This window comes from Ischnura elegans, chromosome 11, assembly GCF_921293095.1.
Source record: "Ischnura elegans chromosome 11, ioIscEleg1.1, whole genome shotgun sequence".
NCBI classification, from domain to species: Eukaryota; Metazoa; Arthropoda; class Insecta; order Odonata; family Coenagrionidae; genus Ischnura; species Ischnura elegans.
Genome location: NC_060256.1, coordinates 57,742,246 through 57,768,538, shown reverse-complemented (window position 1 = coordinate 57,768,538; position 26,293 = coordinate 57,742,246). Strand labels below are relative to the sequence as shown.

At 38.5% G+C, this 26,293-nt stretch overlaps 1 protein-coding gene and 1 non-coding gene across 2 annotated transcripts in view; both read left to right on the top strand.

The window, feature by feature from the left end:
- LOC124168304 (myosin-VIIa-like) overlaps positions 1-26,293 on the top strand; it is a 107,746-nt gene that overhangs the window by 23,075 nt on the left and 58,378 nt on the right. Inside the window, exon 2 of the mRNA XM_046546457.1 lies at positions 8,298-8,411. Within this exon, the coding sequence (XP_046402413.1) occupies positions 8,298-8,411 (114 nt within the window). The remainder of the gene's footprint in view (positions 1-8,297; positions 8,412-26,293) is intronic.
- Trnav-uac lies at positions 18,747-18,819 on the top strand. The gene has a single exon. It is a non-coding gene; the product is annotated as a tRNA-Val (tRNA).

The window sequence follows — 26,293 nt, the reverse complement described above, 5'->3', positions numbered from 1 at the left end:
ACCCGGGTCGGGCCCACATTAACATAATAGTGAGCCTTACAAAGTTTTATTCCAATTTTTAATAAAGAATTAGTAACAATTAAAGGCCTTCAGTGGTTTAACAGAAGGATGATGAGGATCAAACTGATCGACCGAGTTAGCAACGAGGAAGTCCAAAGAAGAGTAGAAGAGAAGCCTCATGAAAACTTGATGTAACAGAAAAACTGTATAGGCTAAAAACTTTATCTTGATACGTGATGGCCTAATGAAGACAATCGTCGAGGGACAAGTGGATGGCAAAAATAGAAAAGGAAGGGCTCGAACAAAATATAAGGAACATGCAAAGAAGATTGAGAAAGATTAAAAATACGTAGGTGTGAAAATATGAGGTGATACGATAACTGAGAGGGGAGATGTGTCAAAGCAACCTTAGGATTGCCGACCAGTGATGATGTCCTTTTTTTAAATCCAATAAAATATTCAAATGTCCAATAAAAATATTCCAATAGTATTAGCACCAACTAAAACTGTAAGATTTTCCAATAAAACAGAAAACCACACGGAATTTATACACACGCCTGTACCTAGACAAAGGCGATTGTACAACCACAATTTTGAGTATTTTTGCAATGTTTCAAGTTCCTACCTTTAATCACGTAATTCATAACTTCATACCTGTAACTAAGCACCTTTTTTTTAATTTCATCCCACAGTAGGACGACATAAAAAACTAACATCACAATACAGCTGAATCACCTGCATTAACGGTCAAGGTTCTTTTAAGCACATTTCCTTCAAATTCACGCACAGAAAACACTTTTTAAGATTTATTATTTAATTTTAAAGCTTAAAGATTGGAATAATAATGAAATTATGTCTTTATTTATCACTCGAATTATAACTATAAAGTCCATTCTTATAATCAACTTGATGGACACGCTCACAAAAAATCTGAGAAAATCCACCAGGCGGGATTCGAACCCGCGCCCCCAGGATTAACAACCAAGGACTTCACCCCGACACGTCACCGAGACCGTCAAATATTTTTAAATATCATTTTACTGGGCAGGTTTTAAGGAAGTGCTCCCTTTTCCAGGAAATTATTATGTTCGACGATGGTTTGGTCGCCGAGCGAAGGTGAATCACTTTCATCAGGGAACGTAGGGACCAATTACGAAAGTCTCCCTCTTTTTTGGCGTGGCAGGCACGTTATAACCGAGTACGAGACAGGTCCTGTGGGATCAGATCACGATGGCGTGCGAATGATTACATAATGCATCAGCTAAAAACTTTTGTCACAAAATTAAGAGTTCGTGATGTATGCATGCCTCCTGAATTCGGAAATGATACTCATAACATCGTATCACACACATTTTTGACTCAACACGCAAACTATGCGAATATTAGGATCACACATTGAAATGGTAAGGGTAAATGGCTCACGGATTATGATGAATTAGAATACGAGTTTAAAAAGACAAAGTATTAACATAGATACGGTGAAAAAATGCAAACATGGAATGAGGTAAAAAACATGCATTCAGAGCTTTACTAGTTTTCATGGCGTAGCTCCATAATTCCCTCTTGTTGGCGCGTTTTATTTCTCTGTCCTCAAGATAGTCAAAAACAACGGAAGAAATAAAAATTCAAACAGACATATGACAATTTCCGACTTATCCACAATATGTATAACATATCCTAAGAGATTACGCGTTCCCGCGCATCACAGTTCAATGACTAACTAATCGATCAATACCGTTGGACATTAGAGACCCTAATTTTCCCAGCGAGAATGAGATTACAGCAGTGTTGCCTGCCTAATCAATTACCAATACCCCTGTTCTCTCGAGACTGGCTGGGTAGCTGTTGATTCGTTTACAGGGTAAACTAGGAACAGCGTTTGTGATAGGGATCGCCCGATAGCGGATGGATGAATTCTCATTCTATTATCGAACTCAATGAAAAGGATACACAATGCGGGAATAAAGTTCAAAAATTCCAAAGGTCTTTGCCTTCGCCATGACAAAATGCTCTGATAATCCTTAATTTGTCTCTACTATTGAGATTTCTAAATACCTAATACTGAGAATAATTATGAGTGAATGGGAAACTTGAGTCATGATTCTCATAAATGCGTTTCTTTTTACTGCTCTCATATATTTAACATTTAGCATTAAAATTGGTATCAAAAAAGCGAAAAGCGTTTCTTTCACTAGCATTGCTCAAGGTTCCATACTTACCAAAGACTCGATTTTCCCAATCTTAGCGGACTGCCGTCCAGTGTGACTGACCTATTCGAAGTCAAAGATACTAGTACAAAGTTACTGCTATGAAATACATTTTCAACCTTTGGAACTCATTTGGAATTAACATTGGAACTGATTTGTACCACTCGTTCATCCGTTTTGGAACTCATTTGTACCAGTCGGTCACCCGTTTTGGAACTCATTTGTACACCATGCAAACTGCTTTGCAGCAGTTCAAGTTGGCTTCTTGAATTTCCTTGAAATTCATGGGGATGTGGTTAGAAAATTTAGTCCAGGCGACGATGGCGTTTTGAAGTGCGGCAGTAACTTCATCTCGTAATAGTGCATTGTCACCGAGGTCAATCACTGTTCCATGAGTAGTCCCATTGCATTTTCAAAATTAGCCATACGTGAGGATCCTTCTAACTTGCCAGACTTGGCACAGAATATATACTACTAAAAAGGTAGAGGTAAGTGGCTTTGGTGGTCAAGAAAGTCCACATCGAGAGCCTAACTCTGGTCTAACGTAGTTGACGTGGATCATTTAGTGTCCATTTCTGAGTGAAATGCCTTCGTTTCTGGGTATTTTTCCTTGAAAACCGTGATGTTAAAAATCCTATGCAAAATGCAAAAAAGGCATTTCCAGGTACCTGAGCTTGTCTCAATACCGCGACATTGAAACAGATTTTCGAAGGAGGGATTCATTTTTGGCGAAAAAAGTCATAAAATACGGAACAAAAGACGGAGATAAACCATTGCGCGAGGATCAGGGAGACAATACATCGACCGGTATGTTTTATGAATCTAAATCGATGAAAAATAATACTTTTCCGAAAATATTAAAAAACGAATGCATTCAAAAAATTGCAAAAAAAACGTAAAAATTTAACATTTATGTGCGAAATATTCTTTGAAAGCATAGACATCGATGTTTTTACAATAAAAATCTACTTGGAAATGCCAAAAAACGCCATTATTAACGAAGTCTGCCATGAAGTTGCTATTGAATACCTTATTTTACGCAACCAATATTCTCGGTATGTAGTGAAGATAACCTTGTCGTCTTTCAAAACGGCCCCAAAAATACGATTTAAGCAACAAGGAAAATTGAATAATTATGATTTAAACTCATTTCAGGGAACATTTTGGATTTCCGCTTCCATTACCTGACTTAAGATTATTTCTTTAACGGTTCTTTCATATTCCATTAATATATGCATTTACATTTATTATTTTCGTTCATTTTGCATATTACATATATTAGAGAATAGGGTAGTATTCCTTCATCAAAGAAAACGAAAGGTATTTCATTGCCATTGATAACCCACCATTAGTATTTTCATAATATAGGTACTAATTATTTGGTTTTATATATCCCAGTTTAGACGAATGTTAATGGTCAATTTCAACCTCATTTGAAAAAGGCCAGATTGGCGGCTATGTGATGCCAATCCACGTGACGTCTCAGGGACCTAGATGCTATACGAGTAGATAGGAGTTATACATCGTCTGAGATTACCAATGCATGCATGAGGCAGAGAGCTCAGGGAAACATTTCTTAATAATCACCTATTAAAATTGCCTATGGTCGGAAAGTTTCCTTCGTTTGATAGGGTATTAATAATCCTTATTTAAGCCAAGCGCTACCTGATAACAGGGTACTCTGCTACCTGCAGCAGCTCGCGCGCCAAACTGCGTAACAAAATTTAACGCGCCCACTGTAAAGAGACGGTCTAAAAAAAAACTATTTTTAAGTTTTACGTTGTATGATGTTTACCTTCTCTTCAATCATGTTTAGAATCTGCTACAAATATTTAACGGCTTTACAACATCTTGTAATTTTTATACAACTACATGCTTTATGTAGTATTTTACAACGATAGAACTACAAGTTAATTTACTACAACTAGTATTTTACGACGATAAACACGGGTGTGAGTCAGCCCAAAACGACGATATATTTCTCGAAATGGACGTTATTAAGATAAACGGAGTTTCAATTAAAATACGAGAAAACTTTATATGGATCTAATCGACAACAGTATCAATCCTCTTCAAAATTTACGCCTGACGTGGCTTTAATTAGAACGACACTGTTACTCCGATATCCTACCACCCAGCCTAAAGCCCTTTTCTTTCGCGATGCTATGTCTATTTGACATCAGAGAGAAGGCTTTTCCACTGCAATGCTTTTCAACCATTTTCCCGACGTTCCATCGGATTATTCAAACGCAATGAAATGCTCTCGAAAAGGGCTCTTATCAAAGCGTCTTGTTTGACAAACCTTGACCCATATTTCGGCGAGCTAACGTGAAAAGAGATGGGGTAAAAGGGAGGCTATTAGAAAATAGTTACGACCCGATTCATAGGGGAACACCGCCTAGCACCCTGGTTGTTTACATGACTACTCCGTGGATTCAGGCCATTAAACAAAGGACAGACGGCAGCGCACACAACGTAGGGAATAGTCGCACAAAGAAGGTAGAGTTCGCAAGGTTTGAGTGACGCTGATTGCGGCCTATTCATTGCTGCCAACTGCGACGTTTTCATGGACGTCACCTGAATTTTTTTCAAATGGTTTCAGCAGAAATGTGAAAAATTCACACTCTGTCACTCTTCTCAATGAGACCATCATTGTCCACCTATTCAATGGCAAAGAAAAAGTTGTTAACTGCATTCTTTATTTATTAAAGTAAATATTTTTATTCAAAGCCATTATTAAGGCCTCATTCTCCGTTTATATTTATCAACAGAGCATCCTTAGACGACCGTAACGTCTCAGTTTTAATTTAACATTAATTAAAATTAAATATTTTTATTCAAAGTCATTATTAAGGCCTCATTCTCCATTTACATTTACCAACAGAGCATTCAAAGGCGGCCGTAACGTCTTAGTTTATAAAACATGTTATCTTCATTGAACCAACTCCCATTCCTCATATTTTCATTAGGATTAAATTCGATGTGATTAACCGCTAAAGAACGGCAATAATTAGCATTGAAGCTCACTTGTTCCCGGTAAAAAACGTAATTACACGACCAGAAATTTCATCGGAAAGCGTAATTGATGGAAAATTTCAACTATGAAGCAGTTTCATAGCGTTAATACGTATGTGGAGAACGACCGATTGAACGATCGTATGTTGTTTTTCCTAACATTTCACTTGTTTTAGAACTTAATCTATCATTTTAAAGTTCAAGGTATTCGAAGAGGACTTTTTTCAACATTTGCCTGTAGCTCAAATTCGATAACTACACAACTGTGAAAATACTGAGACAATTTTCAAATCTGAGATATAAGTAGTCTACTCTATGCAACCTGAGATTTTCAAGACAACAACTCAAGATTGAAACAAAGAATAGGACAGAAAGGCTGATCTCGCGGGAGTTTATGCGTCCCTTTAATGACCTCTATATTCTCACTGGTCTTCAATCTGCACTTCTAGTCAAGAGCTCCTATCCATTTCTTCTTCGAAGTAGGAACAGCGAACTATGACAAGATAAGCTCTTATAAAATTTTTTTTTTTAAACCAGCCTTTATATTTAGATTACAGGGGATGAGCAACGTTTATATATGACACAAAGCAAAAAAACTCAGTGACCCCGAAAAACCAAAAGTGACGTATTAAAAAAGTCACTATATTTATTAAATTTTCAGCGAATGGTAAGCCCCCTATGTTTCAAAATGCCACCCCTATGCTTTTAAATGCCTACTATGTGGATATGCCTAAAGTGGATAACTTTTACTGTGGTCGCAAAACACGAAAATCGACCATTTGGAACTTCTTATATCAAAAACATGTTTTGGGGGGCTATAGGTTGACTGGGGGGTGGTTAAAGGGGGGTTGGAGAGAAAAAGTTATATTTTCATTTATTGTCATCGGAAATGAAGAAGTGTGCAAAATTTCAGCGTTTTTGCTTCACAGGAAGTGAGTCAAATTTGAGTTACAAGATTTGTACCAGACAAACAGACAGGTTGGTGAGTTGATATAAAGGCTGGAAAAAGTGGGAGAACTGTCGCGCAGAGAAATGCTCCAGGACAAAAAAATTCAAATAGAACATGGGGAAATGAGAACAGAAGCCACGCAATCTGATAAGTCATTAACTCTTCACTTGGCAAATAAAAGTTGCATGATGATGAACACAATTCAGGTTTCGTTCTCCATTTAAATCTGCCAACAGCTCTTTCTAAGGTCTATTCCTTTTGAGTTTCAGAAAACCGGTGACCTATATCGCAGCCAACTCTATTTCTGATATTTTTAAAGGGATTTAATACGGAATGATTACACTATAAAGACAAAATAACGTCATTAAATAGGTCGTTTTGTCGAATGGCCTGAACGAGGTCAAGTTGTTTCTCCCATTTTTTTCGAACTCCAACGTAACGCAATACGCCACCTCAAACTACGATGAATCTTTACGATGCCCATTACAAGTTCGCTGCCAGCTTCACGAGAACATATTCCTGGGTGTTAAAATTTAGGAGGGTCCGCAGTAGATTCGAGAGCTATACTAAACAGGTACCAGATATTCAGTCCTTTTCAAGAGCCAGGTATCTGCATGGGTTTTATGGGTGTTTTACACGACTATCCAAAATATTATGTCTACAGGGTTCGGGTACGTATTCATGTTTCTTCCGCCGAATGTGGCATCAATTTTGATTAACAAACTATCGTCCGGCTCGCTACGATTCGGCAAGAGTCAGCGACCATTATTTGTTGGAAGTTCATACCTGGTTAAGACCAAATGCATCGCGTTTGCGCGTTTATATTAGAGAAATGCCTTTTTCGACTAACCAATGAAATGTGTGTTTGAACGGAGCATATTTAATAGCGCAGATATAATATCGCAGTAAAAAATCCTTATGCTACCGGAATCATCAAAAAATTACTCCAGGAAATTTAGAGAGAATTGTACTAGTGTTTATCAAAGCAGTGCATTAAGTAATTTTGTTTTGCGTTATAAAAAAATATTCTCCTAACATTGGGTTTTATACATTGAGAGAATAATAATGAAACAAAACGCGATAGTACATCGATTTTTAAATTTTTAGCATGTACTTTTTCATCCAAATAAAGCTGCACTGTACCACGGAAGTAACGCTTTTGGATAACTAGTCAATAAGTAGATCACTACTTTGTTTCATGGAGTGCTAAACTGATTATAGGAAGCTTTCAGTGAAAATGAAATAATGCCTCGTAAGGACACAGTATTTCACACCATTTTGCAAGTTCAGTCTATAAAATAATTAGGTGGAATGATACAAATTTGTCGTCAATAAAAGGCCATATTAATTCGCAACCACTACATGATCCTTACAGGAAAGCACTTGAGGACCAATACTCCCCAGATACTTAAGCAAGGCTATGTATCCCGTAGCCCATGAAGAAATTACAGTGATAATCATTTATTTTTATCATAGTTATTACGCAATCCCATAGTTCATGAAGCAATTACATTATGTTCGCTGCTATTTTTGTGAATTCTTCAGCCGTCAACAAGGATAAAAAGATACACTCAATAAATACAGACCCGCATTAAATACACACCTACACACACCATTAATTGAGAACCTATACAGCAGACTATGAAAGAACCTATACAGCAGATGATCTGGAGTGCCGAAGGTGCGTTTTGCATTGACCCAGCTTCTACAAGGCCACCACTACCAGCGTGATAAAAAAAATTTTTAATATTTCATTTGTATTTCATGTCGTGTGTTATTTGTTGTTTGCGTGAAAAAATAAACTTTAAAACTATTTGGCTTATCAATAATCATTGCCAACTAATCACAAAAACAAAAATAACATCATATAGAACAATTACATATTTTTTTTTATTATTTCGTCTGTCGTTATAGCCTTTTTTCGCTTGCTTATAGTCCATATCCTTTCAATTTTTGGTAAGATTTTTCGGTTCTTTGTATGTATGTACCAAACAAACTTCAAACATTAAGAAGATTCCCCTGGGGGTCCCTTGGGAAGGGATCTCCTAGGGGACTCTCAGGGGAACGACTGTTATAATACGGGCCTAAATACTTTGACTACAACTATTGTATCATTTTGTTTCCAGAGTAACCATGTGTGGATCAAACCACAGTCCAGCGGAGAGTTCGAGGTCCCGATGGGAGCTCGGGTCCTGGCCACCTCTGGGAAAAAAATAGAAGTCTTGGACGACGAAGGAAAAGTAAGTACACAATCTAATGGACTAAGCAAGAGCGGAGCATTGAAAATTGCCAGTTTAATTTTCGACCGAATGACAATTTTCTAGCCAAGCTTATCCTATAATCTCATACTAACCCATGTAATTTCACAGTTAGTATTATAATAATCTGAAAAGATTTTATTACCTACGAACCCAACACGGTAATCCAGAAATAGGGCGGGGCAGTGGCATGTGCTCCGTACGGCAGATTTCAGGGAGCGGCAAAATTTGAAAATTTTCTTTGAAAAGTTATTTAATTTTTCTAATTAAATTATTTAACATTAATTATTAAATTATAAAATATTTAACAATAATATTAATAAACCTTGTTTATATCAAACATACGGACTTCACAAACTGTAACTTCAACTACCGCACCTCAAAAAACACCTTACCGATGCATTATACAGAAGGTTCCGGTTAATTAGGACATATCGGGACCTGGGCACTTTGCCCCAATTAAGCGGCTGCCCCAATTAGGGAAACTATCCTGTATATGGGCATAAACAAACGTTGAAATGACGGAAAAAAGACTAAATAATGTTTATAATGCAACATAAGTTTATTAAACTATTAATTTGATTAATAAATCAGCGAGTTAAGGTAATTCATTTTCATTTTTAAGAATTATAACAATTTAGTTAAAAATATTTTTCACATTCTCGGGCGACGCTGAGTGGATGTCTTTTAATAAGTCCTATTAAGTTCCTATCCTCTTGCGGACAGTATAACAACAAGAGCTTTCAAAATAGGGCAAAATAGGGCAATTGTGAAAAATAAGAGTAAATCAAAGGAGGAAAAAAAAATAGTATTCTGAAAACAAAAAAAATTAATTTCGTCGCGAGTATAGAGTCTATGTCGCCGACTCATGGCCCAATAAAGCGGCATGCTGTCCCAATTAAGCGGAGAATACTCTGGGATATTCCTCTATTGGGTTCTGTACTTCAAGATCTGCCCCAATTAAGCGGCTGCCCCAAGTAACCGGTGGACCCATTAAACGGAATCTACTGTATTTTAGTGGCGGGGAATGGGGAGGGTAGGAGCGAGAGGGGGATCAGGGAACTAATATTTGCCCCCATGACAAAACCCCTAGTTCCGGCCCTGCAATACGGAAGCACTGACTTCAGGTCAAGCACATTCCCTAGTCAACCTCGTCACCAAGATGCTAGACGAGGTAGATTGGGAATCTTGAAATACGTTTACGGCAAATTACAGAGTATGCAGATTCTATTTGGATTTTGATAAAGAAGTAAGTCTAAGATAATATTAAAAAATACCCAACGCTCACCACCATACTACAATGAGAGGTATACGAGTACTACTAAAAAAATACACGAAATATACAGTAGAACTGAGAGATTTAATAAGCCATCCTTTCCCCTGACAATCAGGAATATTAATAACGAAGCATATCTCATTTTTGCATTGACATGGAGAAAAGGCATAGACACTACGCTTTTCCCCAGTTACCCCCATCCCAATCCCCTTACAACAATGCACCTTCGAACTCAAAGATCAAGGTATCACGTAATAGCTGCGAATATTGGTCCTTCATCGTCGAATGTAAACAGTACATATTACTTAATTCAGGAATAAAAAGTTGAACTATGCACTGAAAATGATTGAGGATACTGCGAAATATTTTACTGATGTTTGCCCCGAGTAATGTAAAAAAGAACTTAAAATATGCACCAGAGTATTCTTCACTGTAAACATATTAATTATGAACGCAGTATTGCATAGAGTTTCCATGCAGAAATAGAGGACCGATCGTAACTATAGCCTTTCTTGCGTTACGCTTTCCGCCGAGGTAGTGCGCCGCCTAAAACAGCTTTTGGAGATGAAAGCCGTGTCCCCCGATTCTCTTTGCAAAGATTAGGGAGCCCAAAATTACCAAGCTTCAATGAAAACTTTCCATCAGGCAGAGCAGACATAGTGTCCAGCGGAATCAAAGAAAAAAGCAGAGAAATATGGCAACTCGCAAGCCAGTGCGTTCTGGGGTTAGCTGTACCTCAAACAATCCGAAAAAACCATCGACAGATCCCGAGTTCCAGATCTTAAGTACTCGGACAGAGTAGTTTTGTGAAGATAACGGATTACGGATATGGATATGAACGTGATTAACTAAAAGTTACGGGGCTCGAATGGATCGAGAATATTTATCGATAAAATTAATCCATTTTCAATCATTTCTTTAAGTGGACGTCGAACCTCAAAATATTCCCTCGGCCAATTCAAAAAGTTCCTTTGCTCAATATTAAGTCCTTGTTAATACCTGGAACCGACCGTTATATCATTGGAATATTATTCCCAAAATTCAATTCATTCTGAGACTTAAAATCATCTCAAGAATTCCTACGAGCAGGAATACCTTGCAGGGTGTAATACATACTGTACACAGATATACAATAGAGGTGCCATGGCTTAAGTCACCACGGAATGGGATATGATCGAGTTTTTCATCGCGAGCACCAAATATAAAGGTGAAATAATTTATAGAACAGTAGAGAAAATGAGTACATATTCTCTTGCTAAAGTCATGGCACTTGACGGATGCCTGAGTGCGTAGAAGAAATTCCGAGTACGGCACAAGCGAGAGAATTGAATCCAATTGAACACATTACAAAAATTCCCATCCAGGGCTAGTCGTTGCATCTTTCCCATGATGCTAATAGAAATATGTGTAAATCACATTAGATTTATTAAATCAAAGTCAGAAGTCAGAGAATAAAAAGAGTTTCGAAGGAATGCATTGATTTAAATATTAGAGCAGCTACGTAATAGTAATGAAAATGAAAAAAGCAGGAGCAATTTCCACAATAGGGTGGTTTCCTTCATCAAAGAAAACAAAAGTCATTGATTGCGATTCGTTACCCACCATTAGTGTATTCATAATATACAAATTATTTTGTTTTAGAAATACCGGGTTAGACGAATGGCAATGGTCCATTTTTATCCTCATTTGAAAAGGGCCAGATTGGCGCCCATGCGATGCCACTCCACGTGACGTCACAGGGACCTAGTTTCTATACGAGAAGATAGGAGTTATACATCGTCTGAGGTTACCAATGCATGCATGAGGCGCAGAGCTCAGGGAAACATGTCTTAACAATCACTTATTAAAACTGGCTAAGGTCGGAAAGTTTTCCTCGTTTGATAAGTTATTAATAATCCTTATTTAAGCCAAGCGCTACCAGCCAGCAGGGTTCTAGGCTACCCGCTAGCAGCCTGCGTCGTATCAGCGCTAAGCCTCGCCTCAAGGTCACCTCGCAGAGCGGCAACGGGAACCAGAAAAACGTCACGCGGAGAGACTTCCCGGCATTCATACTGAAGCGTCGCGTTATCGCGCGCTTGAAAATTTTCACTTTTCATTTAATCGCGAAAAATAGATATCGTAATTTAAAAATCTAAAAGCGTGAAATACGTACTCCAGGAGTAATAATCTTTCGATTTAGGCAATAAAAAAATAATAGGAAACCACCCTATTTTCACGAGCAGGAATACTTTATAGGGTATAATACATACTGTAGGTACACAGATATAAAATAGAAGTTGTGGAAAATTCAAAAATTGTGGAAATTGCTCCAGCTTTTTCATTTTCATTATGTCATGTTTCCACTCCATCTCGCCTGAAACCTCAGACTTTATACGTAATAGTATCTGCCATGAAAATGGAATGATATCATTATCTATCGATTGCATATCGGTTTCAAGGCCGTCGGAAGAAAAAGGAACTTCAATGAATTTTTATCGTCATTGATATGGCAGTCCTTGTCATCAAGCCACTTATAAAATAAAAATACGAATTTAAAAAGGCACTTAATTTCCTGAGGATTTCAATGAATGCCAATTTTTCCATTCGAAGATTATATTTATTTCGTTCAAGAAGGCAGAAAGAAAACCAATAAAACATGCCTTGATAGATGCGTACCGTAATAATAAAATATGCAGCGGGCTGCATGTGAGGAAGAAATTTCACCTGCTGCCAAATACCCAGCAAATAAAAAACAGGAAAACGGTCATGTTCAGTTTGCGAAGGAAGGGTGGAGAGAAATTCGACGTAGGAATTAGCCTGCTCTTAACTAAAGGCGCTACGGGAACCACGGCTAACGTCCCATCCGACGGACGGAGTCCTGAGTGCCCCCCGCACAGAGCACCCAAGTAGGGATCGGGCATTCTCCAAAAAATCTCCGCCGCCAACAGGATTTGAACCCGAGCTCACTGGGCGGGTGGCCAACACTGTAGCCACAACACCAACCCTAACCCTGGAGGACAATGGCGATAAGTAACATGGGTACCTAAGCCTTCCGCGGATATCAAAGTGGCATTAATTAAGAGCGCACAAGGTCACGAAAGGAGAGATTTTCCTCAGGCGCTCGGCTGGTACTGAAGCTCTCTCGAAGCCATATCTCCACTTCATTCAAATGCGGATGAATGAATTTTCGTTAATTACCGAGCGTGAGCAAGCAACGCGCGTTTCCTGCTGTTTTCCGAGGGAACACCCCAAGGCTAGAAGGTATCGATTACAAAAGAACGAGATGAGAAGCAAACGTACCTTAGTAAAAATAAATCAGCATGAATTGACCTTCTAACAGAGTACCTAGTTCACATGCAGTAAGTACCCTTTTCAGAACAAAGGCCAGCACATAATTGGAATGTCTCACTAACGCAAATACGTTGAATTAATCGCTCTTCTCCCCAGAACGATAGAATACACGTTATTTTCCTTTCTTCTTTCACTGAATTATGCCAATCTTTCAATGACTTATCGGCTTTGACTCTTGGTTGATTTCGATCTACCTGTGTCATATACGGTATATAATTCTTTCAAAAAAGTAATTTAATATTGAAATTTTAATTATTACACAGTACGTAGAATCGAAAACCTTCAAAAAGTTTACTTTAACCTATAGGAGTAAAAATGAATTCTTTTTATTTGTGAGTTAATCTGCACACATCACCTTTACTAGCCAAATGACATGAAATTATGGTTTGTTCTTAATAAATGCGGCAGAGCAATCGTATCCATGCGACTTTTTTTTCAATGCGAAGCAGACATGAAAACCTTTAGTATAATAATAATAATACAAAGCTTAAATAAAAACATTAAAACGTGTCATTGTTTCTTTAGAATACAGGTTTTATTGAAAAGTATGAAAAACAATCCACACATTATCCTTCGAGTCACCTCTAGGGTGTTCCGCTGGAGGTGATCAATCACCAACATGCAACATTTGAAAGGACCGCCACATACACGCCACACGGTCATAAAATATTAAGCATAATAACAAAAAATATATCATGAAAAGCAAGACTTGCCGACGGTTAATAATTCCTATAGCAAATCCATGAAAGAATAGAACAATGGAAATAATAAATGCAATGAGTCGGCCTAGTGAGTGACGCCGTTAATTCTATTAATCGAGACACTGTTGCAATATTAGAACGAGGAAAGAATGACACTTCAAATCTCTCTATTTTGCAGTCAATTTCCTTTATATCCTTCTCGTCATTACGTCTACCACAGTACGAAGGTAAACGAAGGATGTGTTTCACGTCGCCTGAGAAATAATCTTCTCCGAGTTTACTTAGTAAATTTAGACTATACTTTTCTCTACGCCCAAATAAAGATTCCCATCCGAATTCGCTAAGTTCTTTTCGAATATTCAACGGCCGAAAATCGTTCATCAATTGATATCACCACTCGGGCTACTATGATATTTATACGCACCAACATTAGACAGTGGGTTTCGATGCTTGCCAGCCCAGCAATACTTTCCAACTCAGAATTGCCTCGGCAATCAACGTTCTATCTACATATAAGATTAGCATATAATACAACGAATATGATACATTGCAAAGATAAGCAACATTTACGAGTGGACGATAAGATAATGCTTCCTGCGTCATGGGCAAGCTTGTTAAGATCACCATCTCATCCAATGATTGATATTAAAAATTAATCTGGTAAGTAAACAATTCCGTTCACTTAGCCACGTGGTATGGTAATGGGTATCGATTGGTGAAATAAATTCTTGAAAGAAGAAAGAAGAGATCCGACTTGCAAATTATACTCTAATTACAAATTTAATAAAATTATGTGGAAAAGGAGGGGCCAAAAAAATCAACTCAGATCTTTAATCAGGCCTTACCTCGCGAAGTGTAGCCAAACATGGGCGTACCCAGCGAGGAGTAGCTGACCCCCCCCCCCCCCTCCCTAGAAGCAAAAATTGCAAAAGTCTTTAAGAGAAATCAGTACTGAGTTGAAACGAAAGTATTCAACAAATTTTCTTTTAACCCGAGGAAAATGATATGTATTAGTATAAGATATGTAGTTAACATAAAATTATTTTTTTGAGGAAATAATCTCATAAACTAATGTCACATCTTGCCTTCCCCCCCCCCCCCCCCCCCCTAGTTATGATCCTGGGTACGCCCTTGTAGCCAAATAGATATAAATAACCCAATTATTTCTAAATCATGCACCCAGTATCAATAAAAGGCCAAATATTTTAAGAAACGATCTTTAAGAATACACTTCACAGTACCTATACCAGTTTTTCATTGTAAATGCTTAGACGAAAGTTTGCTAAAATAATTATTTTAATTTCGCTATATATTATGCAGTCTTCTTTTCTACTTTCCTGAATATTTAAAAGAGGGGGGTAGTGCCTCGTGGTCCACCGTTGTAGGAGATTTCTTCCTACTTTTCAGTTTTACCAATCGTTCTATGAATTCCGACTCATATGATTCGAGACTGTGGCCACTAATTGGAAAGTAAATTTTGAAGCAGGGAGAGAAATCCCAATGAGATATTTCAGATGGGGCGACTACAAGAAGCAGATATTTGGATTTTTGATGAGCCTACAATTAACTTCTTTTTCTTAAATTTGTCCTCAAAAACTGCCATTATAATAGCATCACGAATGAACTTTCAAAAAATGAATGGGCACAATAGCAAACCAGTCGTTCACGTTAGACCCGGTTCAGGGAGAACCTTTCATTGAGAAATGCAATAGCTCACAAGAATGTTAATAACCACGCGAACACGTCTTGGGTGTTAGGAAAGAAGTACTAAGCGACAGCCTGGAAAGGGATGAAACAGCTTTATTATTTCATTTTGCGAATTAATATCGTGTTTATACCCGTCGTTCACGGATAACTTATTTAGTACTAATTATGAAATGTAAAAATCTTTGTCATTCCAGATAAATTTAATACCTTAAGACCTAGGTTTCGACGTGGCACTTCATCTAAGAAAGAAATGACCCTGTCTTCGATAAAAATGTACCAAACAGTGGCGTTAATATGGGGTCCCCCTATTATTATGGGATAGATTTCCCCTCCCCAAGCCTCAGACAAATAGAAAAATTATTTTGAAAGTATTGTCTAGTTTGGACGTATAATAACTGCATCTGCTTAAAGTTAAATTTAAAAGCCACAATTATGTAAAATATATTTCCAGGCATGCCATTTTTCAAAAATTTTCCCGGAACCCCCATTGCCTGGGGGTTTCCCCTCCCGTGCCTCTCCACCCCCAACCCCCCTCCGTCCCCCCAAAGCATATTCCTAATTACGCCACTGGTACCAAATGATAACGTGCCACGTCGAAATATAGGTCGCCCAAAATTAAATTTATGTGGAATTTCAGAAGTTTTTACATTTCATTACAAGTATTAAGTCGATTCTCTGAAGTCACGCCTGAGACAACGAATTATATCCTAGAGATTCTTCATGTTCTCCTCTTCGTCCTTATAATCCTTGTGAACGAATATTGCGACCGCCGTGGATGGTAAAGCAGGGGGCATCGCTGAGGTGATAAATATTCCTCGTGGCTTCCGCCAGCTTGCGGTGATATCTCCGTCGTGTACCCTCATCAGACTGCCCTCTCGTCATGCATGTAGGTACTGGACACATAACACCAACGCGACCTCTCTTCTCCCTATACCACCTCTTGTGGTTGCCTAGGGACTGAGGACACGGTGACCCTTCGAATCCCTTGAGCGTCATTCGGTCCAGTGGCGAGTTTTAGAGATCAGAGGGAGGGATAGATAACCTTTTCGGCATACCTTACACCAGCGCCACAGGGACAAACGAGGCCTACGTCGAACTTCTACATTAACTCTATCTTCAACTGTTTTTACTTACTCCATGGCGGGATTTCGTGGAAGCCTGTAAGCAGCGATAAAAGTACGATATGAAAGCAGTAAAACCGCTCAACATACATAGTTTGTATATTCATAAATAATTATAGGTAAATGGTGAATAAGATTTTATATTATCACTTAACAAATCCGATAAATAAACAAAAAATGAACTACTAAACATTTATTAATAGCTTATTATATTATTCATTCTTTTATTTGTTTATTATTTATTTCGTAATTCATATTAAGCAATATGAAAAATATCGGTTATAAACACACATTCATACGCCATGAATTTATGATAAGGAAAATATCAGCAACAACGATGAACACAAAACTAGAAAAACTTATTGGTATACCTAAGCTTACAGTGATAAATTGATTCCGATTTGAATAAGTTCTCACGATCCACCTGGTACCCTGCAATCCGCCACTGGTGTTTTTGGAAATGGAGTAAAGATTCGTTTAGCTATTATATTAATTAATATATCTGAGACCTATTCAAAATCATGACTATTCAACCACACATCATTTTTATATCTGCACGGAACAACCTTCGATTTCACCTCATAGCAAAATCTTCAGGCACAATAGTAATATTTATATTTTATTATACCTCAATACGCCGGAAAACGGTGAATCTGACGGTTGTATACACAATTTTGATTGGGATTGTGCTAATATCTACATTAGTATTCAAAATTAATTAATTTCCGCGATATGGGGATTATCATGATAATTGAATGGAAACAAATAGGGTGGTTTCATATTATTTTTTTATTGCCTAAATCGAAAGATTATTACTCCTGGAGTACGTATTTCACGCTTTTAGATTTTTAAATTACGATATCTATTTTTCGCGATTAAATGAAAAGTGAAAATTTTCAAGCGCGCGAAAACGCGACGCGTAAGTATGAATGCCGGGAAATCTCTCCGTGTGACGTATTTCTGGTTCCCGCTGCCGCCCTGTGAGGTGACCTTGAGGCGAGGCTTAGCGCTGATACGACGCAGGCTGCTAGCGGGTAGCTGAGTACCCTGCTGACTGGTAGCGCTTGGCTTAAATAAGGATTATTAATACCTTATCAAACGAAGAAAACTTTCCGACCTTAGCCAGTTTTAATACGTGATTATTGAGACTTGTTTCCCTGAGCTCTGCGCCTCATGCATCCATTGGTAACCTCAGACGATGTAAAACTCCTATCTTCTCGTATAGAAACTAGGTCCCTGTGACGTCACGTGGAGTGGCATCGCATGGGTGCCAATCTGGCCCTTTTCAAATGAGGATAAAAATGGACCATTGCCATTCGTCTAAAACGGTATTTCTAAAACGAAATAATTTGTATATTATGAATACACTAATGGTGGGTAACGAATCGCAATCAATGCCTTTCGTTTTCTTTGATGAAGGAAACTACCCTATTCCTCCGATAATGGCAAAAGAATAGGTAACGTGATATATCATTGCCGGATTATCGATATTTCATCTAGCGAATGATACATCGACACCATCGCAATGCATGCATATAGTATGCATGTGTGGTATTTGAAGAAAGCTAAGGTTATTTGCGCCATGAGGGAAGGGTGGAGAGAACCCGGCGACAGCATCAGCCTGCTCTTGACGAAAGGCGCCAAGGGGATCACGGTTTTATATCCCATTCGACGGGCGGAGTGTTGCGCTTGATGAGTCCACCATACGACACTCAAGCAGGGATCGGGCAGTTTCTGAAAACTCTTTGCTTCAAATCCTAGGTCCATGGGGTGTGAGGCCCCTCTGGCCACTTCATCAACCCGATCCTCCTTGCAATTCGTTATTATCATGACCCGGTATTCAATTTGAGATGTCGCCCAACTGAGATTAAATGTAGCTCTAAAACTTACGGAAAAAACACACTTTAGTTAAAACTATAGCAGAATTTCAAATTTTGAAAAATGTCACCGCCTTTACTGGTGCTATGCAAAGAATAACATGGTTTAGCGATTGTTTTCAACGTTAAATAATCGTAAACAGAAGGTCAGTTGGTGCCGATTACCTCCTGCGCTGAGGAGCTGGGTTGCTGTCGTTCCCGACGTATTCTCACGGTACTACGGCGGTCGGTAACATTTTTCGGGGGCCTCTCGTCCTCTCAGCCAAAACATTACTGAATTGCCCTGAAGAATTTTACTCTCACAAGTTCCCGTGGTGTAGTGGTTATCACATCCGCTTTACACGCGGAAGGTCCTCAGTTCAAACCTGAGCGGGAACACTTTTTACCTAACTTGCTTTGTCTGATTGTTACATCAATGTAATCTTGCCATTAATTTTTAACCCACTTCTCATTTGCGGATCGGCTTGAAATTTTGCACACTTATTTTCTTTCGATGAAAATTCATTTTTTTTAAATCAGGCATTTGAAATTTTGTTCCATTGTGCTCTCATTAATATAAAAAAATTCCAAATGGAAAATATAACGGCTGTTCTCGCAAGTAAGGATAGGGATAGTGATAAAAGCCTGGCATAAAAAGATGACAAATAGACGTCTTGAGAATACAAATTTAGGCGTAATCCAACAATGCTGTGTCAAAAATTCATGACCTCTTCTGTTTGTATACACATTTCCTAGTAAAATTCTATAACTTTAAAAGTGGACATTGTATTTTTAAAAAGTCGAGCTACCATCTAACTCGCATAACTTGTATTTATATGCCTAATACTTGATTTGAGTCTAAGCGGAATAAAAAAAATTATTTATGGGTAGGTACACTTGAAAAAATTCGGGAATGAACGTTTCAACCTTCAATGCCATTCCACATTAACAGTAGACATTTGCAATCAAGTTTCATACTTAAAATTTGGTGAAACAAGTAAGTTTGTGCCCCTAAGAAAACGATAAGACTCTGACAGGAATACTAGATTAGAAATAGTAGATAAGGAATACGTACTTATTAGAAATACCATATTAGAAATACTCCCATCGCCGTAATTTTTTATGAAAATAAAAATGTCCTACATTCGAGATACGAAGTATATACACTGTATCAGTGCCAAACATCTCATTCATAGATAGTTATTTCCATGTTATATTATTAGGACACCTGCTTGATATTCATTCAATCAAATAATACACTAAATATGAAGGGGGGACCCATAATCACTCTTGCGGCCACGCGAAAATGTCCTCAAGTTATACAGGGTATGAAAGACAATAACGAAGTACTCTGATCCATATTCCCAACCCTTTGGCCACCAAGGGCCATACGAGTGTCAAATGTCACCGGGTTGTGAGCTGGACAATGGGAAAAACTAACGCAACGAACCATGGGTTTGAGAGGATGCTCAACTTAATAGCTAAATCAGCTCGGACAGGATCTTGCATGTGCTAGCAACGAATATGGCATTAAAATATTCTCCATATGGCCACTATCTGTGATGTCACCCATATTTCATAGGGTTTACAAAAGTCGCCACTCACGTCGCTGATGGTAAATCGATCCGAATTTTACGAGGATTGCACAGTGGAGAGAAATGTACAATTTAGGAACTATCGGCTAAAAATATCGAAGGACAGCTAATAATTAACCGGCAGATTATCAATAGGGTAGTTTCCTTCATCAAAGAAAACGAAAGGCATTGATTGCGATTCGTTACCCACCATTAGTGTATTCATAATATACATATTATTTGGTTTTAGAAATACCGGTTTAGACGAATGGCAATTGTCCATTTTTATCCTCATTTGAAAAAGGCCAGATTGGCGCCCACGCGATGCCACTTCACGTGACGTCACAGGGACCTAGTTTCTATACGAGTAGATAGGAGTTATACATCGTCTGAGATTACCAATGCATGCATGAGGCGCAGAGCTCAGGGAAACAGGTCTTAATAATCACTTATTAACACTGGCTAAGGTCGGAAAGTTTTCTTCGTTTGATAAGGTATTGATAATCCTTATTTATGCCAAGCGCTACCAGCTAGCAGGGTACTCAGCTACCCGCTAGCAGCCTGCGTCGTATCAGCACTCAAGCCTCCCTCAAGGTCACCTCACAGGGCGGCAGCGGGAACGAGAAATACGTCACACGGAGAGATTTCCCGGCATTCATACTTACCCGTCGCGTTTTCGTGCGCTTGAAAATTTTCACTTTTCATTTAATCGCGAAAAATAGATATCGTCATTTACGTACTCCAGGAGTAATAATCTTTCGATTTAGACAATAAAAAAATAATAGGAAACCACCCTATTACCAGACAAGGGCGAGACCCTCGAATGAGACGCTTTTAGCGTTTTGTTACCGCCTGCTGCTTAGTGCTACCGTAGCACCTCCAATTCATCCACTAGGATTATTGGTATACATCTTCATACTACCGCATTTCTTTAAATTTTTAAATAAATTTTAAATGACAAATTTCAGGGCCCTTATGACTAAGACTACTTAACGTGACCTTAACATTGATTATGTTAAGATATAATCTCCCCAAAGATATAATCTATCGTTAATATCATACATAATTACGAACAGGTAAACGGTCATTTTTGTGCTGACGCTACCGCTCGATTTAGTGTCGTTGCGTTAGTCAACCAACTGTATCTAATATTAGGACGATTATTCATGGGAAGCTTACTATAACATTTAGTATTCAGCAGGTCCTGGGTATATGATTAGTAATAGAGAGCAAGCAGTTACGTAGTGCTTTCCCAAGCAATATCCACATAGTAAAAATTGTTTCACGTCCCTAATTAATAGATTTAACGCAAAAATCATTAATTTCATTTGTGGCCTTTCACGTAGCATTAACATTAAAATGTGTTCAGAAATAGTAGATTCGTTTATAAAATCGCTGACCGCACTATCCAAGGCTTTAGCCATAAAAAAGTCTGGAGGACTAAGAGGATGTAGTCTCCGTGACTCCGTGATATAAGGTTTTACCCTATTAATTAGGCTTCCGTCGAAGGGTGTAATAAAGACGCCGACAAAGGCCACTCACCACTCTTTTGTGCCAGGGTTGGCAACTGCCAAACTGTACCGGGGGGTTCGCAAGGATAGGGTATACTAAATACCGTATCTCCCGAACATATCGAGGGCCTCGACCTTTCTACAAGGCGATCAATTGGCTAAACCCTTTCGGAAATTAGAATAGAAATCAAAAGACATTCAGCTGCTATGATGATATTCGAACTCAGTGACTACGACTATTTCGCAGCATAAAAGTCAGTCCGAGAGCACACACGGAATTAACACTTGCAAAAATAGGTATTGAGAGATAGCTACGCTGAATCAGAAAGCGCGCCATATTAGAAGATACCACACGTCCATAGATTTTATCTACTCATACGCCATCTCTGAGACACTGCCTGAATCTCATCTCATCAGTCTCAAACAATGCTCAACTTCAGCGGTTTTCAAATTTGTTAATTCATACTCCTAATAAGAAGAATCAAAGTCTAGTGAAGACACAAAATGTAGGCGGTCCAAGTATGACCTTTTGGTCTTCATAAACTCCTTCACTCTTGACGGATAATAATCCGAACGCAACACCCTTCCACTCTTCGCATTATCACTAGAGAGAAATACCAATTTCGTAACGTGGGAGGGGTCGGGAGTTCAACCCCCCCCCCCCCCCATTGTTTGTTAGATATGTTCTCCAAATGAACTCCCACAAATTCACCCATTCCCCACCTACTGAAGTTGTACGTTAATGGTGACCGCAGTCCTACATTTTTCAACGATACGGGGAAATCCTAGTCCCCCATCATAAATTCAAAGATACAGGCAATTCCCTAGGGCGATGTGGCCCAGAACAGCATTGGAAATTAATTTGTACTCACCACTTGTTTTCCTCTTCGAGCAGCTTACTGCATTTCATTCGGGCAGGAAGGTTTGAAAGACAGATCAACCTCCAATCGGATGTCAAATGTCTTTGAACTGCAATTCAATCGACGATTTTCAACGATACGGGGAAATCCTTGTCCCCCATCATAAATTCAACGAACAACAAACATCCGGACATCTTCCGGCTAATGGCAGCAAGTATCACTAACGAAACAGCTTCGGCAGAATCCTGTAATTGACCCGTAACCGTTGCCATTAGAAGAACAACGCTCGACAGGAGGCAAAAGCAAGTGAATACGAAAGGCAAAAGGGACAACCAAATTTGCCCAAGGTCCATCCATCAGGACTTAACGTAAAACAAGGTCCGATGAAAGAACACTGAGGCATGAAAATCGCATTTGACTACTCTTTCCAAGCAATCGGTTCTTACGGTATAAAATTCACACCAGTTAATCAAATTAACCTTATCACGACGATAACAAGCCTCAATTACCTTCTGACACCGAGGACACCTTTCGCGCCACTGGAAATCAAGGTCGGTTGCTGGAAATGAAGCGAAATCGCGACATGAATTCGTGAAGAGAAGACAAACTGAAAGCTATTCGAGACTCAAATCACCGATGGCGGCGCTGCAGGCGCTGACAATATGGCCGACGCAGCGAGGTTAGGGTTCTGATAATAGCATAGGCGTAGTAGGAGCACAACTCTGTGGTATTAAGTATCGTCGAGGCATCCCGCTGTATCAATTGAAATATGTCGAGGAAGATTTTTCTTGGTTATGAAGAGGTATATAGATACCTAGGGGCAACAGCGAATAGCGGCTGTGCCACGCAGGGAGAGTGTATTTTAAATGAGGGAATTGTTAATTTCCGTTGGTTGCCTTAGCCAGCAAGGCGGTGAATTGAAAGTATTGGCTTTGGAAAGTATTGGCTATTGGTAACGCATAACATATATTACTTACAACGTTATCACAATACTAACAAAATAACACTGGACGGCATGATTATCGGCCCTGACACCATTCCTGCTGCTTCTACTGTAAAATGACCTCCTAAATCCGAATATGAACTCCGTTTTTTCCCATCACCCACCATTTTCGGGGGAGCTCCCCCTCCATTTTTTATCACTTTTCAGTCATTTGGAGGAATTAAAACGATTACTTTAGCATTTTTTCTAAGGGTTTTGAGGGGTGCAAATATGGTAAGGAGGTAGATTCGGGGGGAATAAGTCTCCGTAAATTGTGTGAAAACGCATTAAGAATTATCAATTTTGCCATTTTTTCGCAAATTTTCACGTATTTTTAAAAATTTCCAGCTCCCATTTCACGTCTTCCTCCACCGAATGATAAAAACATATATAAAACAAGAAACAGCAGCAATAATAAAAATATTTTGCTGCATAGCAACAATGATTAAAATTTGTATCAATACCTCGGAAGGTTCACTTTACTACGCTGGCCCTCACAATGCCTCGCCCGCTTAGCCTTGGACGGCAATACTCTTAGCTTTCGCAGCCAAAAAGGAAAAGTAATACTTCCTTATTCCACGAAAAATATAAGACTAAGATTTAATATTCTCATTTCAACTAAAAAGTATTCTTTCTCCTTAAGAATGGAGTTGCACAAAGTATCAGCCTCTCTAATCAATTGTGTGTATTGAAGTTATCGTAATCTTCCCTCGGTATCTCTAGCAATCGCAGAGTCAACATTTTTCGCTGTTTCGGACAAGGATGATCCTTTTTTTCCAAGTAGTTAAAATTGTGCAAAACAGTAGAAGTTCAGCGTGGAGGTTTTCGGGGTTACATATATTCATCTCTGCAGACAAATCTGATCGCAAATCAATCTACAGAATCTACGCGGTAGTAACCCCGAAAACCTCCACGCTGAATCCTCACCACACCGCGAAAGCCTACACAAGGATTACAGTAGAAGTTGTTTCACTCCGGCTTTTTCCAAGTGAATGTCAGTATATGAGCTTGAGTTGTGATCATTACCGAGATTAAATGTGTAAAAATCATCCTCATCGCTTCTACTATGTTTGCGTTGAATTGACTTAAGCATCGCAACAATTACCTCTTCTTTTAATTATTAAAACTGCTTATAAATTTTACTTTGGCGGCCAAGTTGGCGGTCAGGACTAGGATTAAGCTCCAAGTGTTTGTTGCACCACTTGTTACAGGAATTTAACCAAATATTTGGTCAAACCACTGTAGCATATGGCACATAGTTTCGCGTAAATGAATGACAATCCCGTAGAAAAGGGCATAAAAATCTTTTCCTGTCAATCAGCACTGAAATTACTTTTTATGGAAGGTAAAGGCTTGTTTTTTTCTGTAATTAAATGCATTATTGATAGAACTGATGATGCCATGTGACCCAAAAAATGGAGACTGTTTATGGATTCGTCAAAGACAAGCTTTAAAGTGGACCTGTTGGCCAATGGGAATGAGTTACCTTCTGTCCTGTCTGCATACTCTGCTGATATGAAGGAGACGTACAGATATTTCAGTTGAATCCTTGAAAGAATTAATTATCGTGATTATAATTGGTAAGTTTGCGCTGATCTGAAAGTTGTCGCTCTACTCATGGGACTGCAATCAGGCTTCACGAAATAGTGCTGCTTTCTTTGTGAATACAACAGCCGCGCCCGTGAAAATTCATTGCATAGTACGGAATTGGCCTCTGCGAGAAAGCTTTACTCATGGTTATAAAAATGTTGCTTATGTTTCCCTGGTTTCGACAGAAAATATTCACTTGCCACCATTGCACATCAAATTAAGACAGATGAAATACTTTGTGAAGGCAATCGAAAAGACAGGAGCTGAATTTCAATTTCTAACTTAATTTCCTCGTCTTACAATTAGTGAGGCTAAAACCAAGGAAGGAACTCGTGGACCCCCAGATTAGGAAACTTTTCAAAGATTCGACGTACATGAAACACCTGAATTATAAATAAAATCGAGCTTGGCTTGGATTCTGAAACGTGTGTTAGCTGTGAGAATGAGCTCAGAAACGTGTGAACTGCTGTCAGCGTATTAGGCCACGGGGTTTAACGTGTCACTAAAAATGCATTTCCTTCATTCACACCTGGATATTTTCATAGAATATTTAGGAGCAGTTTCAGATTAACACAGGGAATGGTTCTATAAAGACATCATCAAATTTGTGAGGAGATTTTCAGGGAAATTGAATGCGGGAATGTTGATTTATTAGGCCTACTGCTGTTTTTGCACGAGAAACTTCTACTTCACTTCACACTGGTTATTTTTTTCTTTGTTGATGGCACCAGCATGGTAGCGTACCTTCTCAACTGTTGGCACACATTTTCATTATTTTTTCTATGCCGTGTACCTAAATATTTTTATTATTGCTGATATAATCTGTTGATGTGTATATTTTTCCTTCATTGTAGGATATTTGGGGTATGGGAAAATAAAATAGGAGCTGAAAAATGAAGAAAATAAGTGAAAAAATTGCGAAAAAAGGAAAGGTTCATCATTTTAATGGGTTTTTTAAATCATTAACGGAAATCAATCCCCCCAAATCTACAACCTTACCATTAATTATCATGTTTTAGAACTTTTCACCTCTAAAAAACCTAATAAGAAATATAAATTCTAATATAATCCTTTTCATTCCTCCAAGACATATGAAAGTGATGAAAATTAGAGTGGGGGCTTCCCCCTGAAAATGGTAGGTGATGGATGAAAGCGGATGTCATGTTCGGATTCAGGAGGTCATTTTGCATAATAATCAGCAGGAATGGTATCAGGGCTCAAAAAAATTGTTTTTGCCGTCGAGTGTAATTAGAGAAAACACAATATACCCAACAATGCCAAAGATTTCTCAACGTGGTTTCCCACCGTCGGGGTTTACCGTCAAGGGGAATGATGAATTGCAGTGATCAAAATCAA